The 16769-nt window shown below is 53.2% G+C and overlaps 1 protein-coding gene, 1 long non-coding RNA gene and 2 other non-coding genes across 4 annotated transcripts; 3 read left to right on the top strand and 1 right to left on the bottom strand.

The window, feature by feature from the left end:
* The first annotated feature begins 313 nt into the window (after positions 1-313).
* LOC127480037 (uncharacterized) lies at positions 314-5712 on the top strand. Its single transcript, XR_007907749.1, has 5 exons — positions 314-593; positions 1197-1310; positions 2063-2107; positions 3323-3372; positions 5396-5712. It is a non-coding gene; the product is annotated as an uncharacterized LOC127480037 (long non-coding RNA).
* LOC127480276 (small nucleolar RNA SNORA17) lies at positions 1533-1662 on the top strand. Its single transcript, XR_007907810.1, has one exon. It is a non-coding gene; the product is annotated as a small nucleolar RNA SNORA17 (small nucleolar RNA).
* Positions 2141-2274, top strand: LOC127480277 (small nucleolar RNA SNORA17). Its single transcript, XR_007907811.1, has one exon. It is a non-coding gene; the product is annotated as a small nucleolar RNA SNORA17 (small nucleolar RNA).
* Positions 5713-7031: 1319 nt separating the features above from the next.
* On the bottom strand, positions 7032-14192 carry DIPK1B (divergent protein kinase domain 1B). Its single transcript, XM_051807671.1, has 5 exons — positions 13967-14192; positions 11393-11527; positions 9705-9812; positions 9354-9530; positions 7032-8802 (listed from the first exon to the last, which is right to left on the bottom strand). Exons 1-5 carry the CDS (start codon positions 14027-14029, stop codon positions 7990-7992), a joined length of 1296 nt encoding a protein of 431 aa, XP_051663631.1. The 5' UTR covers positions 14030-14192; the 3' UTR covers positions 7032-7989.
* Between the last annotated feature and the right edge of the window lie 2577 nt (positions 14193-16769).

Genomic DNA, 16769 nt, shown 5'->3' with positions numbered 1-16769 from the left:
GCTGGAGGGTCCATGCTTTGTCCCAGGACATGCTCGGAGCCAAACCACGGGAAGCAGGGGCTCCCGAAGCAGCTGAGAAAAGGGATATCCATCCCCTAGTACGCCTCGTGCCTCCATCGGAGGCCCTAGAGCAGTCTTGCAGGGTGGGGAAGAGCCCTGAGCAGGGCCCCCCGTTCCTTGCCCGTGTCCCCCTCCCGTGTCCCCGGTCCCTGCTTTGAGACCTCCCGCCCAGCAGGGGGCGCTCGCGGGCGCGAAAGCACCGCGCAGGCCTTTCGTTCCCGGCCCATATAAGCGGGAGGCGGGAGTTGGATCGTCCTTTCTGCGGGCGCGGAGCGGAGCGAGCGGGTCTTCGGGGGTTCCTCGGTGGGACTGGGAATGGGAGCGGGACCGGCCCTTCCCGGCCTGGTCATGGCGAAACTGAGGGGCCCTTCGGTGGCGGGAAGCCGGTGCTGGCCGAGAAGGGCCCGCCCGGGCAGGGCCGCGCTGCCCTTCCCGCGCCATGTTGTGGCGAAGCTCCCTGAGGGCCGGTCCCGCTTCCCCTCGGCCCCGGCGCTGAGCGGCCCCGGCGGGGGGACGTGAAGGGGACAGTGAAGGTAAGGCGGGTCCCCGCTCAGCTGGACCCATCCTGGAGGGGCCGCGGCTCCCCCGAGGCTCCGGGGGCTCCAGGCGCTGCCACGTGCGCTGTAAATCCGGTATATCTTCAGCTCATGTGTAGCAATGGGCTAGGGCTATTTTATATATATGTATAAATATATGCATGCACCCACACAGATATCTGAATACAGCTGTATATATTTTAATATATACATTTAATATAAATTTCAATATATGCGTTTAATATAAATTTCAATATATGCGTTTAATATAAATTTCAATATATGCGTTTAATATAAATTTCAATATATGCGTTTAATATAAATTTCAATATATGCATTTAATATATATTTTAATATATACTCTCCCTCCGAGGAGGGGAGGAAAATCTAAGGCTGCCGCCTAGTCAGGTTTTCAGGAAAATATTTTTTAAAGATTCAAGTAGCTAAAATTAGTCTTCGGCAGATATTCTGTTTTTTTAAATTACGTTTTAAATCTCTAGTTTTCAGGTAAACAGTGTGTTTCGCCAAAGAAAAGGTGGTTACATAGTTTGCCTTACACTCATGCGGTATTAACTGCATTCTTTATTTGTCTTTTTTCAGCCCATCAGCAGGCAAAAAGTGAAGGGGCAGAGATTGTGTGTCTTCAGAAAAGAAGGGTGATGCTTCACACAAGGGCTGCCCACCGAATGCCTTTGTAACACTGCTTTCCAAGAGGTGATACAGTCTTCTTATAAATACCATAAAATCATGGAATAGTTTGGATTGGAAGGGAACTTAAAGCTCATCTCACTGAACCCCCTGCCACGGGCAGGGACACCTTCCAGCTAGACCAGGTTGCTCATCCAGCCTGGCCTCAAATGCTGGGACACGCACCCATAATTGCATTTTCTTCAGTCTTTTTGCTTTTGGTTTGGGGATTTTTTTTATTTCCCAAGCTGCCACTGGCGTTGCAGAGATGGCTGCTGTGGCATCTTTGTGTCAAGACGTGGCAAGAGAGACAGGCTGTGTTCTACGCTCGTGTGCTCTGCAGCCCGTGAGCACTCAGAGTGATTGACAGCCTGACATCATTAATAAACCAGCTGCTTCCGAGGAGGCTGGTGAAAAACTCCCTTCTGGTTGCCCTAAGTGTGAGATCTCTGTGTAGCACAATGGAAGCTGTTCTGTTTGACCTGTAGTGGATGTGCTGCAGAGAAGCTGCACGTGGCTTTATGATTATATAGCCTTGAGAAACAGATCCTGTGGGCACAATCTTGTAGAAGAATGAGTTAAAGTTATTAGTCTAAAGCCATGTGGTGAGTTGGTGACATCACTGGGAGCATGTCCTGGGAGTCGCCAACCCTGTTTCTATCCAAAAATATTCCTCTGCTATGCATTTATTTCTTTCAAGTTCCTGTCATCAGTTACTGTATAACCAGGCTTTGAAGTGTGTCTAAACCCTGTGTATGTATTTTCCATGTGTTTTCCAGACAAAGCCCTGTGACTGGCAGAGCAGGAGGTGTCCCAGAGCCGAGGTGAGCCACAGCAGTGGGAGTTGCCCACACAGCCCTGCCCCATCTCGTGTTGCAGGCGTGGCTGCAGTGCCACGTCTGTGTCAATCGGTGGCAGAGAGGAACAGGAGACTCCTTCCCTGGTGCTCTGACCCCTGTGAGCTCCCAGGATTGCTCAACAACCTGACATTTATTTATTGCTTTTCCTGTCTGTGGCTTTTTTTTTTTTTCCCTTTAATGTAAATCTGAAATGGTGAAGCGTGGACAGGGCACAGCAGCTGTTTTACTAGCACTCTGTTAAAAGCTAATTCAGATTTCTTTTATTGCTTTAGAGATTCACAGAATGATTTGGGTTAGAAGGGACTTTAAAGCTCATCTCATTCCACCCCCTGCCATGGGCAGGGACACCTTCCACTGTCCCAGGTTGCTCCAAGCCCCATCTAACCTGGCCTTGGACACTTCCAGGGATGGGGCAGCCACAGCTTCTCTGGGCAACCTGTGCCAGGGCCTCCCCACCCTCACAGGGAAGGATTTCTTCCCAATGTCTCATCTAAACTTCCCCCCTTTCAGTTTAAAGCCATTTCCCCTTGTCCTGTCACTGGATGCTCTTGTGAGGATTGGCAAATTGTAGTATTATCTATTCCAATAATCCTGAGTCCTTGGAGATTTGCTCTCCTTTGATCTCATTAGAGGTCAGAGATCAGAGATGAGTTGCTTGATGTTGTTTCCACATTTAACTCTCTCTCCAGAGAATCAGCAAAAGGTGGAGCACAATTCCTTTTAAGAGCAGTTAAAATGATGTTAGTTTTAACTGCATCAGGGGAAGGTCCTTCCTTATTTTTACAAGGACAAGTAGAAGTGACAGCTCTGTTCCTGAATTCTATTTTTACTCCTTCCTGGCCTTAGAGATATTCTTGATTGCTGCCTGTGAAAGGGCACCTCAAGCTGTGCAGGGTTTGGGATTGTGTAGCTATCAAGAACTGTACCTGGGAGTGGAGGAGATGAGGGAAACAGGCACTTACTTTGTTTCCAAAACATGGGCAGGGTTATAGATGGAGTTGGGTGTGGATTTAGCATAGGGAGAAAGTTACACCTGGAGTAAATAAAGCAGAAGATGCAATCAGGAATCTTTTGAAATGTGGCTTTGTAATCATGCTTGCTTTTTGGGGGGAGAAACACAAAATCAACTCAATCCTTTACCAAAAAAACCCAAACTGAGGATGTTTTTCCTTCTCACAGTTCCTCTCGAGAGCAGGGCTGAGTTCTGGAATGATCTTCAAATGTCAAAGGTGGGTGTTGGGTCATTTCTCAACATGTTACCAAAGTGAGTGGAAAGAGACCCTTGTGTTGGTACATCTTGTCCTGATGAACTTCTTGCAGAACATGGACAAAAAAAATTAAAATGCTACTAAAGCATTCTTGCAGAAAAAAGCCTTAAAATTCAGTATTTTTTCATCTTTTTTTGCTGACAAACCCCTATTTTGGGTGAAGCACTTTCAGGCTCTGCTAATGCAGGCATTTTTGTAAGCAGTGTTTAACACCTCTGATTGACACTTATTTCAGTTCCTTGAACTGCCTTTCTCAGCTCCCAAAGTGCCTCCTTTCAGGGACAGCTCTGTCAGGCCAAGAGCTTAAACTTTTATCTGCCTGAAGATTCTCAGAACAGGCTCTGGTGCTGCTGACACAAAACTGCTGCAGTCATGTTCATGTCACAGATGTGCAAAATAAGGAGATGATCTCTTAGAGAGGTAATGGAGAAAGAAATAAAAATACTGATTTGGGTAATCCAGGGAAAAATTTAATGCTGAAACTTGGAAGTCTTTTGAGATCCTTCAGGAGTGATTTCAAGTGCAGCAGTGCTTTGCCCTTTTTCCCAAGACAAGATCTCACTTCCCCATGCATCACATTCTGGCTGGTAAAACATCAGACAAGAAGCAAAAATATAATTTATTGAGCACAGAGCTTTTAGTTGTTTGGGGTTTTTTTGTTGGTGTGTTTATTTTCTGGCATGATGGCAAAGGAATCTCCAAGGAGGGAGCACAGGTGTCCCTGTATGCAGATAGTTCTGTGTGTCACTGTCCTTCCTTGGGTGACATGAACCTATTCTGGGAATGAGTGGGGAGAGAAGTTCTGACCACACAGAGATTGTGCAGCTGAGGCTTTGCAGCTTTGACAGACTCTGGCAGAGCTAAACGGTGGGAAACCTCATTAAATGGGCATTAAGGAGGGCCAGAGGTGCTGCAGAGCCTGCAGGTTGTGCTGGCTGCAAAGTGAGCCCTTTAATTGGGAAAAGTCACTGCCTCCAGCAGTGGCTTTGGAAAAGAATGCTAATCAGGTTGGGGGGAGATGGGATGTGACTCTTCTATTTAAATTTCCTGGCTTCTTTCAACCCTAAAATCCATGTTTGGGGTTTTTCATCAGGCTTTACTCACATCAGGGGTCCTGGATGGGCCGTGAGTGCTAATAAGTGTCTCCAGAACTTCCCTGTGTGAGGCACAGGATAACTATGAACATTTTCCTGGTAGGATTTGCTGTGAACTGCCTTCCCCAGCCTCAGCAGAGCTCCTGGGCCAAGAATTTGGCTTTACTGAAAGAATACCTGGCTCTCCACTGTGGAAATGTTTTGTATTAAGATGATTTGGGAGAAATTAAAAATGTCTCAGCACATAACTTAGCCCTTCATCATCTAAGACTGGTTTCTGTCATGGCTTTGAACACTGGAATAAGCCCAGCTTTTCTTCCCCTGCACTATTAATAGTTTGGCTCTGCCCTGAGGTTGGCAAACTCGGCTTGGATTTTTAGGGAGTGAAGGAATAACCCAGAGCAGGCTCCAGCTATCCTTCTCTTCGATTAGCCCTTGCCTAAACTCACCCAAGTGCACTGTCTGCCCAGACAGATATTTTCCCAAAAGCTTTCTGTTGGAATGGCAAAGAATTTCTCCTAAATTGGTGCCATCTGCTTCTGTCTCTGCTGTGGGTCCTGAGCCACACATGTCCAGGCAGGGAATCCAGGCAATAGGATTTGAGGTGTTCCTGTGGTTCTGGACTGAAGGAAATCCTTTTCTAATAGTAACTTTCTGAACCCTCATAACTGAGCCCTTCTAATGGCTGCCCTGACATTTGGGTTCATTTTATGAAGCTTTTTTATTTCACATCTGGGATGTAAAAAATCTTTGGGCGATTCCAACACAAACAAGGGCAGCAAAGTCTGGATGACAGGAGTTAATTAGCTCCTTAGTATTGACATTATTTCTCCCTTTTCCTGGCCATATTAGAATTTGTCTGACATCCTGGACTCTCTCTTTATTTGCAGGTCATGGCCTGAGTTTCAGAATTCCTAACAAAAGTGGCAACAGCAAAAGAAGTGATTGGCAGTGTCTGCATGTGAAGATTCGTGGATTCCTCAAAAGCTGATCATCTGTGTTTTCTCTACATGGCTAAGAAGGATTTTTAAAAAAAGGACTAAATAAAGATGCCACCTACCATAAGTCTGAATGGGGCTCGTGTAGTTGTAGCACCCCAAGTAACACTATTTTTTTTAACCATTCTAGGATTTAAGACTTCTGTTTGTAGATCTGGGAGCTGGGATGGTTTTGTACTTCATGGAATTAAAGGTATTTCTTACCTCCATCCCCTTGGGCACAAATCTCTGCTGCAGAAGCAGCAGCATCCAGTGAGATCAGATTATCAGTGTTTGTGTTCTGGCTTTTTATTCCAGCCTCTGTGGGAAATCTGGAGGAGGTTTGACTGCAAAATAGCTTTGCCTTTACTCATTCTCTCCTATGTTCCTGTGTAGCTTGTAAACCATGAGCATTGCAAAGAAAGACTTTGTGCTTTTTAGGGATGAGCAAAACTGTGCTTTTGGGGTTTTTGAGTCATCAGTGATCCCTGGGAGTATCCAGTGCTGTGGGATCTGTGGATCAACGATGGTGATGGGACAAGTTGTTGTCAGAAGTGTTTATTTCAATAAATTTGTCAGGTACAGGAGCTGCCTCTCCTGAATCTTCACCATAATTACTTCAAAATTCTGATATTGGGTGGAAAACCCCTTTCCTTTTCCAGGTGCTTGCCTGCTGCTTTAACACTGCTTTGGGAGAAAGGAGCAGCAGGGATTTAGTGGGAATATCCGGACAAAATTTACCAGTAAATAAGAGGGGAAGGTGAGAAATGGCTTCTCTGATGACCTGAGGAGGGCACTTGCCATGGGTGGGTGTTGGATTCCTTTGCTAATAGCAGAAGCAAATTAATTTGCCAGTGGAGCTGGTTGCCATGGGCATGCAGGACAATGGATGAGCTGCAGTGGCTGTGTGGAGATTCATTACTGAATCCCAGCCCTGCCCACGTGCTCCCTCCTGTGCAGGTGAACCCACACCTTGCAGGGGGCCCTGCTCACCTTGGCAGTGTTTGTACCTGAGCCAGGGCGACTCGAGGGGCTGAGGACTTGTCACCCTCCAAACACAGAAACTTTGGGAGTGCTCAGCCTATCCAGGGATAAATTGCACTGCAGAGGCCACTCCTCAGCAGGGAGGGAGATCTGTGCTGGATACAGGGCCCTGCTGACTCCATAAACACCAGTGCGAGGTGATGAGGATCCGAAAGAACTAACACAAGGAAATCCTGGTCTTTCTCCTCAGAGGGCTCCTAAATGTGTAGCCACAGCTCTGCTGATCACATTCCCAGGTGATACTGTCAGGTGTAGTTTTAATTGGGATTGTACATCAGCTGCACACTCCACTCAGGAATTGTTGGCAGGAGAACCACTGTGCAGCCCAGCAGCAGGAATATGGCTGTGCTGGGAACAGAGCAGCCTTGGGGGAGTTTATAAAAGCTCTTCTTCCCTACCCACAGTTTTAAGATTGCTATAATTGGGCATTTAAAGGAAACGACTATACTTAGAGCCCTGGTAGTACATACACAGCCAAACAAATGTCTTGAGACCTGCTGAAAGCTTGCCTGGAAATTCACTTTAATAACAAGAGAAGCACTGGATTATTCTGGTATTAACCTTCAACCTCTGCAGGGCAAGCCCAGCTTAGTTTTAGGAGAATTAAACCGAGAGGTTGGTTTATCCCTGCTCTGAGTGTGGTGGGAAGGGACACATGGAGCACATTAACAGGTCAGAACTGTTCATGTTTAGCCCTTTGCCTTTAAGCTCTCCTTGGCCTTGGAGCTTCCAAAGCCAACATGTGAGGGAATGGCCTGTGCTGCCAATTTTGGACTTGGGGTGGGAGCAGCCGAGTGGGAGCCTCACACAAGCCATGGCATCACTGTCAGGGTCAGGCACTTAAAAATGGAACCAAAGAATTGCCAGGATTCAACACTGTGGAACAGACTGCTTATCTGCTTCCTATGTTACAGCTGGATCTGATGGCAGATGACTCAGACACTTAAGGAGAGACTTTTGAATCAGGAAATCTACCTTTTCCTCCTTTTTAGATCACAAACAAGCTGGTACTTAACAGGCTGCTGTTTCACTATTGATGTACTGGTGTGATTCACGTAAAAGCTGTTTATTTACATCAGAGACGTTCATCAAAAGAAGATGTGACAAGTACAGCATGAATGATTCATTCCCATCACTCTGCTCTGCTTTCCTGTTAATCAAGAAACACTTAGATGCATCCAGCTGGGCTCCGCTTCCTTATCCCTTTCCATGTCATCTTCCTCCCCCAAGCCTGTCCAGCCTGGTGTCCCAGCTCTGCAGACACTCCTGCTGACTGATCCATGATCCTGCTGGGCGGTGGAAGTCATGAAGCTTGGTTTTCCATGGAGAAGGGGCTGCAGCTCTGCTGAACTCCCTGTGCAGGGTGTATTTTACCTGTGGGGAAGATGGAGAAACAGGCCTTCAGCCCTTAGACTTGACTCCGAGGTGGCAGATCCTAAACTCCAGGGCCATGCTTCTCCCCGTTAGGAATATTTGGTGTTGGAAATCTTCTTCCAGAGCAAGGTCTTGAGGTTGTTGAGCACGAGGGAGTGGTGCACCTCCATCTGGCTGGCCAGGCCGCTGAGGGTCATGCAAGTTCGGAGCTGCTTCTGCAGCTCGTCCTTCAGCTCCAGCGGCGCCCCGTACAGCAAGTAGTCCTGCAGCAACCCGCACACCTTGGCCAGGTTGGGCTGCACCATGTCGCCCTTGCACTGCTTCAGCAGCTTGTCGCAGGCCGCCGTGCAGTCCCGCCCGTAGGTGCAGTCCACGTTCTGCTCACAGTGACGCCCCTTGAGGAACCCCCTGACCGTCGCCTCCGTCGCCACCTTCCTCAGGTCGACCATCTTGAAGTCGAACTTGTCGTTGTAGCCCACGTTCCTGAAGCCCGTCTCGCAGATGTAGAAGCTCCCGTAGGTGCCGTGGAAAATCTCCTCCACGAACTCCAGGAGGCCGATGGCGATCTTGGCGCGCCGGGGCCACGCCGGCGCGAACCACTGGTGGAGGAGCTGGTGGGCGACGGAAGGCAGCAGGGACTGGAGGAAGGGGGGGACATCCAGCCCGTAGAGGGAGGTGTGGGGGATCTTCTCGGTGACGTAGAGGTCCCCACAGTGCCCCAGCAGCTTGGCAGTGTGCTCCTTCTCGTGCAGGGAGAACATGAGAAGGAACTCATTGAGCTGCAGCAGCGCCCAGATGGATTTGGCCTCGGCCAGAGACACTTTCCCGTCACGGTTCACGTCGGCCATGGCGATGATCCGGCTCACCAGAGCTGGGAGGGATGGCTGATCTCCCAGCTTGGACTGCAAATGGGACAAGAGGTGGCATCAGACCCCCAGAGCTCTCTGTGTTTGGGTGTCAAAAACCGAACTGGGAGTGCGAAGACCTGAGCTGGGGAGAGGAGGAAACAGCGCCACACTCCAGAAGATCTGATGCCACAATATTGTGTGGACAGATTCAGCTCCAGCAGAATGTTACCAGCCTCAGGGCTCCAGACAGGAGCATGGCTTTGGGAGCAAAGGCCAGGCACCACTGCTGACCCAGAAGCCCCACACAGGGGCCACCATGGGCTTGTGAATCAGCTCTGCCCAGCACAGATGCCACCCAGAGCCAAGGCACAGAAGCCTCCAGGGCTGCTGCTACTCAAATATCACCAATAAGAGTTCCTGGGAGAAAATGGAGGTTTTTCTCCACTAATCCAGTACGTGGCAGGGAGCACCCAGCCCAGCACCCAGCAGTGGGTGGAGGAGTGTGGGCCAGAGGAGATCTCATTCGAAGGAAAGACACAATTAGTCTTCCCAACTTGAAGGTGGCATCCTGGGCCTGTGGGATCCCACAAGACCCTTGCACTGACCTTGAGGAAGTTGAGGAGCATTTCTTTGAACTCATCCATGGACGTCCCCCGTGTGGGTTTGTCGAAGAGCACCACGTCCCTCCTGGGCACAGAGTCCGGGCGGCTGTCTGCCCTCAGCGCTTCTCCAATGCCACATTTGATGATCACCTCCCTGTCCCTCCAGAGCCCGCTGTAAACCTGCAGGGGAGGGGACAGGGTGAGGTGGGAGGAGAACAGCAAGTGCAAAAAAACCCCCGGAGCTGGGTTCTGGTTTGGTTAAGGACGGGAACAGGAATGGGGTGAGGAGGAGATCTCCCAGGTTTTATGCCTGTACCCATCCCGTGCCGTGTGGTGGAGGAGGCAGAGACCTACCTGCTGGGTGGGAGAGGAGGAGAGGCAGTGCTGGAAGAGGAGGCCACGTTCCTCACACAGATCCTTGCACGTGGAGCCAGAAATGATTCCTTTCTTGTACTGGTCACACTGGGGAGGGGAAGGAGAGAAAGGAGCTCAGCAGGGGCAGCTTCACATTCATCCGAAGAAGTCTGATAGATCCAAGCTTATTCCCACAGCTCATGGAGGACCCCAAGGACACAAGCTGGGGGTGTGTGACCCCCCTCAGATGCCCATGCCATGCCAGCACAGTGTGCAGGTGGTTTGGGGTGATGTCTGCACCTTGGTGGCCATTTCGGCCACTTCAGGGGGCTGGGAGGGAGAGGAGCACCTTGTGCTCAGACCTTGATCAGGGAGATGTAGTGCCAGGTGCTCAGAGTCCAGCCTCTTCCAGCACCCCCAAACTTCCTATTCCATTTTCCAAAGATGTCCCAGCCCAAAATCTCCTCTGCTCTAAGACCCAGAGAAGGGTCTAGCCCTTGGGGATGGCTCAGTTCCTTGGGCACAGTGGGGCTGGGCTGGCAGGGACCCCCTGTGCTGCTGGAGGCACCACAGGAGATTTGCTCCTGGATGTAAATGCAGGAGTTTGGGAGAGCTTCCAGGGCTGGAGGAGAGGACAGCATGAATTTGAGGAGAATGAGGATGCAGAGGCTGAGGCTGCTCAGCAGAGCAGCAGCCCCTGCTGTGAGATGGGCTGGCCCTGGTCCAGGGGGTGGCAGGGACAGGGACAGACGGTGGCTCTGATCCTCTGGGCTGGGAGCTGGAGACATCCCTGGGCAGGAGAGGCTGCAGCACTGCAGCTCCTCAGCGAGGGCACAGCAGCCTCGGGGTTGAAAGCAGGAGCTGCAGACATTCACTGCATCTTTTCCTCCTTTTTTTTTTTTTTCTGATGTGGATGGGAATTAACCCTTGGACCTGCTCACAGGAGACACGGCCAGACAGAGTGTCTGGAACCCCGAGCTCAGAGCAGGAATTAGCGCCCAAGACCCCGTGGTCAGAGTCAGGCAGAAAATCAAATTAAACGATCTCGTCGCTGTTGTTATGGCAATTCCTGTCTCCCTCCTCTGCTGGGGGATTGACCAACGAGGCATGTTCTGACAGAGCCTGGCATCCCCCTCCTCCCCTGGGCTGGGCAGGTGACCTGCTCCCCTGCCATTGGGCCACACAAAGGGATCCTGGGGGCATCCCGCTGGGATCTGTGGGGGACAGGCTGCACCCCACTGCAAGCCTCAGGCAGGGGAAAAACACACCAAGCCAAGCTACCACGAGGTGTCTGCTCTGGTGCTTTCCTTAGGGCACATCAGCAACTACAGAGAGGTACCCACGGACTGGCTGCTCCCCTTTTTTCTCCAGCTCTGTGGAGCCCAGGGTGGCACGATGCTGTCCCTGCCCACAGATCCTGCTCTCTGCTCACTGATGTTCCAGCTTCATCTCCACAGGCATTAATCTGCCCACGTCTGCCTGGCCTGCCCTGGCTGCTTCCCTCCGACATCTCATTACCCTGTTTCTCCCTCTCCCTGGCAGGGGAAGGTCACCTCTCCCGCCCCCGGGGACGGCACCAGGGAAGCAGCTGCCAGGAGGGCTCCCTGGCCCAGCTTTGGGGCTTGGGAGGCAGGGAATGGGGCCCCCACGGCCCTGCTCACCCCAGCACCCCAAACTGGCCCACTCACGATTATCATCCGGCAGACGTGGCCGCGGCAGAGCTCGGAGTAGGACGAGTAGTGCATGTAGGCCACCCAGCTGCCCACGAAGATGCCCAGCCACACCACCAGCAGGTACTTCACCTTGATGCCCGGGAGGCGACCCTGGAAGGGAAGGGAAAGGCTGATGAAGGGCAGGGCTCTGCCCAGGGCAGCGGCAGCCGGACAAGGACAACTTCTGCTGTACAAACTGACCTGAGCGTTGGCGAAACCTTCAGCCTTTTTTATATATATTCATCAGCCTATTATGCAACTCCTGCTTCAAGTAGGTCACTTAAAATTCCCTAAAAGCAGGGAGATTACAGCACTGGGCTGCACGAGCTGGATGCTGTGCATCCCTGGGAGCTGCAGCCATCAACACCCGCTCTCCTGCCCTTCCCCTGTCGGGGCTGTGAGAGGCTCTGCTCCTGTTTGGGGAGACCCTTCTCAGCAGAACCCCCCTTGCAAAGCCCCACAGGCACAGGTGGCTGCCACCACCAGCTCCTGCATGGAAACAGGCAAGTGAGGGACCTGGCAGCACATGGGTGATGCTCTGTGCAAACAACTCGAGGCTCACAACGGGATTTTCTTTTCTTGGCTTTGTTTCTTCCCCCCGACCCTGCACGAGCAGCTCTGCTGCCATCTGGCCTCCCACAACAGAGGCTTCTCACCTGCCTCATGTCACATGCTGCAGATCCCTGGCACTTCTGAAGGGCAGGGAATGAATCCTTGCATCAAACACCTCATTCCCTCTGGTTTCTACAGGTAATTCTGTAGAGAGCCAGTGGCCACCTCCAAAGCCTCCTCCCTCCTTGTGCTGGTGAGAGCACAACCTGCTGCTGGGATAGGGCTGGATCTGAGTGGTTGCAGCACCGTTACAACCTGCCAGGGATCCTTGCTTGGGTCTCATAGCCCAAACCCACTCCCACTTCCAAAACACCTCCTCCCCACCCCTCTGCAGGTTCTGCAGGGGCTCTGTCAGGGTGATGGGGCCTCCTGCCTTCCTGGCTGCAGCCACTGGCTCACCCCAGCCCTGGGAGTCCCAGGAATGAGCAGGCAAAGGTGAGAGCAGGCAGGTCTGCCTTGAGACCATGGCATTTCTCATGTTAATTGGAAACCCCAGAGTGAGAAGCGGGCAAGGGTGCCTGGTTTGCCTGTCAAGCAATGGCACCGCTAATTAATGTGAAATTTAATTAAAGAGAACCCAACCACAACCAGGACTTGGCAAAGAGAAAGGATGGGTGGCTGCTCCTGTGAGCTGAGAACCAGCTCACGGCCCTGAAGTCAGACACACACCCTGTGACCCCCGAGAGCCTCCCCAGCACAGCAGCCCCCCTAGAACTGCCCAAGGGTGGGTACATGACCCATCAGGCCTCCTGCCCTCAGCAAAGGGGTTCTTCCCATGGATCTCCTACTAGAGACATGTCTTGGAACAGCAAAACCCTGGAAAAGCCAGAATGTCCCTTTTTGCTTATTTCAGACTTGGAATTCATCATGTTCCTGGGGCAGGAGGGGGATCAGGACTCTGGTCTGAGCACATCATGGAGAGCACTGGCTTCATCATCCCCTAAATGGTGAAAAAATACGTGGGGGATGCATTTCAACGAGAGATGCCACTGGGCTTTGGGTGGATTTTGGATTCCGAGCTGGTGCTGAGGGCTCCTCCAGGGCCTCAGTCTCAAGGCACAGGAGCTTCCCTGCCCACTGCCTGCCCTGCACCAAAGGGTGTTACCTTTTGATTGTGAGAGTTGATGTGTTTAGTTTTAGGATGACTCTGGAGGAACCTGGAAGTGACTTTGGGCAGGAGCTGACTTCAAAGGCAAAATGGATGCAGCATCACAAAATCCTGCTCCATCCCTGTGTCTCCCTGCAGCACCCTGGGAACACGGGGGTTTGTTTCACAGCAGTCCCAGCTCTGCACCCACCTCCTGCCAGCACCCTCTGCCCAACGGGAACCCCCTCCTGTGTCCCCCACGTGCCCTCAGGAATAACCTCTCTGGTCCAGGACCTTTGCCAGAGTCGGGGTTTCTCATCCCACAGCTGCAGAGAAAACACCCACACCAGCATCCCTGACATCCCTGGTCCTCAGCATCTCCAGTCCCTGGAGCTCTGAGGCGGGTCTCCAGCCCCCCCGGCAGAGCGGGGATGGGAAGAGGGGTAGAAATAAAGAAAGAAAGGAAGAGAAGGAAGGAGCCATCCCTGCCGTGCTGCATCGGCGGCTTCACCCACCGCTGCGGGCTGCCGGATGGGCTGCCCTGATGCTCTCAGGCTCCGGCACGGCGGAGCGCGGCGCGGGTTATGCAACGAGCTGCGGCCGCCGGTGCCGGTCCCGACCCTCCCAGTGCCGGTCCAGACCCCCACGGTGCCGGTTCCCGGCTCCCCATCTCCCCGCACCGGCGGCGGTGGGACCGCGGCGGAGCGTCCCTTTGTGCACGGCCGGTGCCAGGATGCGGAGACGGGCATCCCCCATCCCAGCGCATCCCCCCATCCCGGCGCATCTCCCCGGCCCGGCGCACCCCCGAGCCCGCATCCTCCATCCCGGCGCATCCCCCCTATCCCGAGTACCTGCAGGCCCTTGGAGAAGGGGCAGAACAGCACCAGATGCACCAGCCGCCGGATCCTCCGCATGCTGCGGGCGCCCCGCGGCCGCGGGCCTCAGGCTCCGGGGGGCATGGCCGGCGCGGCCGCGGCCCCCGCCTCGCCGCCGGGGCCGGAGGGGCCCGGGGGGGGCCGGGGATGGGGGGCCCAGCCGCGCCGCCCGCTCGCTCCGCCGCAGCGCCCGGCCCGGCCCGCGGGGCTCGGCGGCTCCGCCCGGCGCGGGGCGGTGCGGGATGGGGGGGCGGTGCACGCAGCTCCCGCAGCCCGGGGAGGCGGGGGGCTGCTGCCCGGCTCGGCTCGGCTCGGCTCCGCAGCATCAGCCCCCGCCCCACCGGCCCCGCGGGGGTCGCACCCACGCCGGGTCAACCCGACCTCGCATCTGGGGACCCCCCCCGGGCATCCCACCTGGGGGTCCCATCCCACAGCCCAGGGGTCCCACCCACCCGGGGATCCCACCCCAGGCTAGGCAAGGTCCCCCAGCTGCCGTTAATGACCCTGTCGGAGGGGGTCCATGGAGATGCTGATGTGCCCCGGCCCCAAGCCCCAAGCTTTATTTAAAGCTACTTTGGGTGGCAGATAGCCAGAGCCCCCCCTGGTTACCCGCAGCACGGCTCGGGGGCTGCATCCCCTCGAGGCTGAGACCTGCCATCATCCCTGCTCCTTTGCCTCCTCACTGTTTCCCTTCTCCATCCCAGAGCCCAGTAGCAGCACTGGTTGCCCTCCCTGTTTGCATTGCGGCTCGGCAGGGAAACCTCGAGGCAAGACAGGGGCTGCTTTGTGTCAGACACCGACAGACAGGCCAGGGACAGCCTTGTCCAGGTGTACACAGGCAAGCAAGGGGGACAGGGAGACAAAAATATGATGCAAATTGGTCCTGGAGGCTCATCGTTAAGATAATTCTTTGCTTGCTATTACATCTTCATATTATCCAGTTGTCCCCTTTTCACGGTTCAGATTGCTCCCTCCTCTTGCATTTGGCTCAAAATGACCTTTAAAAACAAGCTGGTCACTCCATACCCAGATCCCCACTCAGTGTGTGTGTCAAGCTCACTACTCAGTGTCAAGCAAAAGCCTTTGCTGGTCTAATCCAAATAGCGGTGATAAATAACAAGCATCACACAAAACTGGCTGAAACCCCCAAATCCTGCAGTGTGTTTGCTGTCTGCTTTTAACCCTGAGATCATCCCACTGCTCCTGTGCTGTGAGAAGCCCTTGCAATGCCCAGACCTCCACGTGAGCTGACGTTGCCCACGGCGCTGCTGCATTGACGGGGCCGGTGAACATCGCCTTGGCCACTCACAGCTCCCACCCATGCAGGTTTTAACATCCCACTGAATCCAGGGTGGTTCTCTGGAACTTCTACGGCTTATTTTTAGTTTTAATTAATGCAGTAAGAGAGAAAACCTCTGGGATTTATTTTTATTTTTCTTGGTGGGGTTGGAAAACAGCAGGGACAGGAAGGTGCATCGCTGGGTGCCCGGTAGCTGAGCCAGCTGTGAGGATGAGGAGGGTCTCAGTGCTGTGATATGCTGCTTTCCTGCACAGCTACAGGGCAACAGTTCTTCTCAAGCACCAATAAATTCCTTATTTTCCTCCCAGCCTGAAGATGTTTTCATGCTCACCCAAGCATTCCTCAGAGGGATTTCTCTCCCACCACCCTCGGTGCCATCTCGGGAGGCTGAGCAGTGGAAGCAGCTCTCTGCCCTGCCCACCCCGGGCTCCTCACCTCCACCCCAACTCCTGCCTGCCCATCCTCATCACAGAGCTGTGATGTTGGGATCTGTCCTGCCTGCAGTGATGTCCCCTCTGTGCCATGGCCTGGGCTTCCCAGCACCCCGTGCTCCCTGCTCACCCTCCTGCCACAGCTCCCCGTGCCTTGATCCCTGATTTTGGGGGTCACGTGTGGCACACACAGGTGGGATGAAACCCTCGATGCAGATGAGAATTACAGACCTGGGCCAAAGCTGAGGGAGGCTTGAAATCCAGGGATCTCTGCCATGGGGCTCTGCAACACTCAGAGGTGGATTGTCCAGCGAATCTAATTAGGAATGAGCAGACCTTCTCAAGCTGTAATATGCCAAGTAATTAAGTGATTAGTATTGATTGTTAGAATGCCTAATAAGCAGTTATCACTGAATGATTAATTAATCCAATCAAAAGAGTAATAACAATTCTGCAGGTGTGATTCTATCTTATATTCAGTGTGCAAGGGAAAAGAGATCTTTCCCCGCTGTTCCTGTCTCTTGTTTCTATCCCAGGCACCCGGCACCAGGGATGCTCCTGCTCCCTCAGCTTGGGCTGCCCCTGTGCAAGGGATCTCTCCCCTTCCCAAAAATCCCCTGGCATTGCCAGGATGGGCTCCCAGCAGCAGGCAGGCACTCAGAGCTGAGCTGTGCAGCTCGGAAGTGGGGAAGGGGGTCCCCCAGGCAGCATCCGGAAGATGCCGAAAGCAGTCCATGATGATCTCTTCCCTGGGGATTCTTTCACTCGCTCCCTTGATTAAGTCGCTTCAGTTTCTCCTGGTCAAAGCCCTGCTAATCCCAGCTAAGCCCGCAGTGTGCCGCACGCTGGCCTCTGATCACTTCCCAGCCAGGCGGTGGCTCTGCGGGCACGTCCCCAAGAGCGCTGTGCCCTCGGGACATGGGAGCTCCCAGGGCAGCCGCAGCCCTGAGCGGTCATTTGCTGGCCCATAATATTTGCCTGATTAAATGATAACGGATAAATTATCAGCCAGCTAGTGCTAACAGCAGCGTGGAGCAAGGACGCCCCA

This window comes from Manacus candei, unplaced genomic scaffold (assembly GCF_025592945.1).
Source record: "Manacus candei isolate 608988 ecotype Guabito, Panama unplaced genomic scaffold, ASM2559294v1 h1tg000071l, whole genome shotgun sequence".
Taxonomy (NCBI): domain Eukaryota; kingdom Metazoa; phylum Chordata; class Aves; order Passeriformes; family Pipridae; genus Manacus; species Manacus candei.
This window is presented reverse-complemented; position numbering and strand designations above follow the sequence as displayed.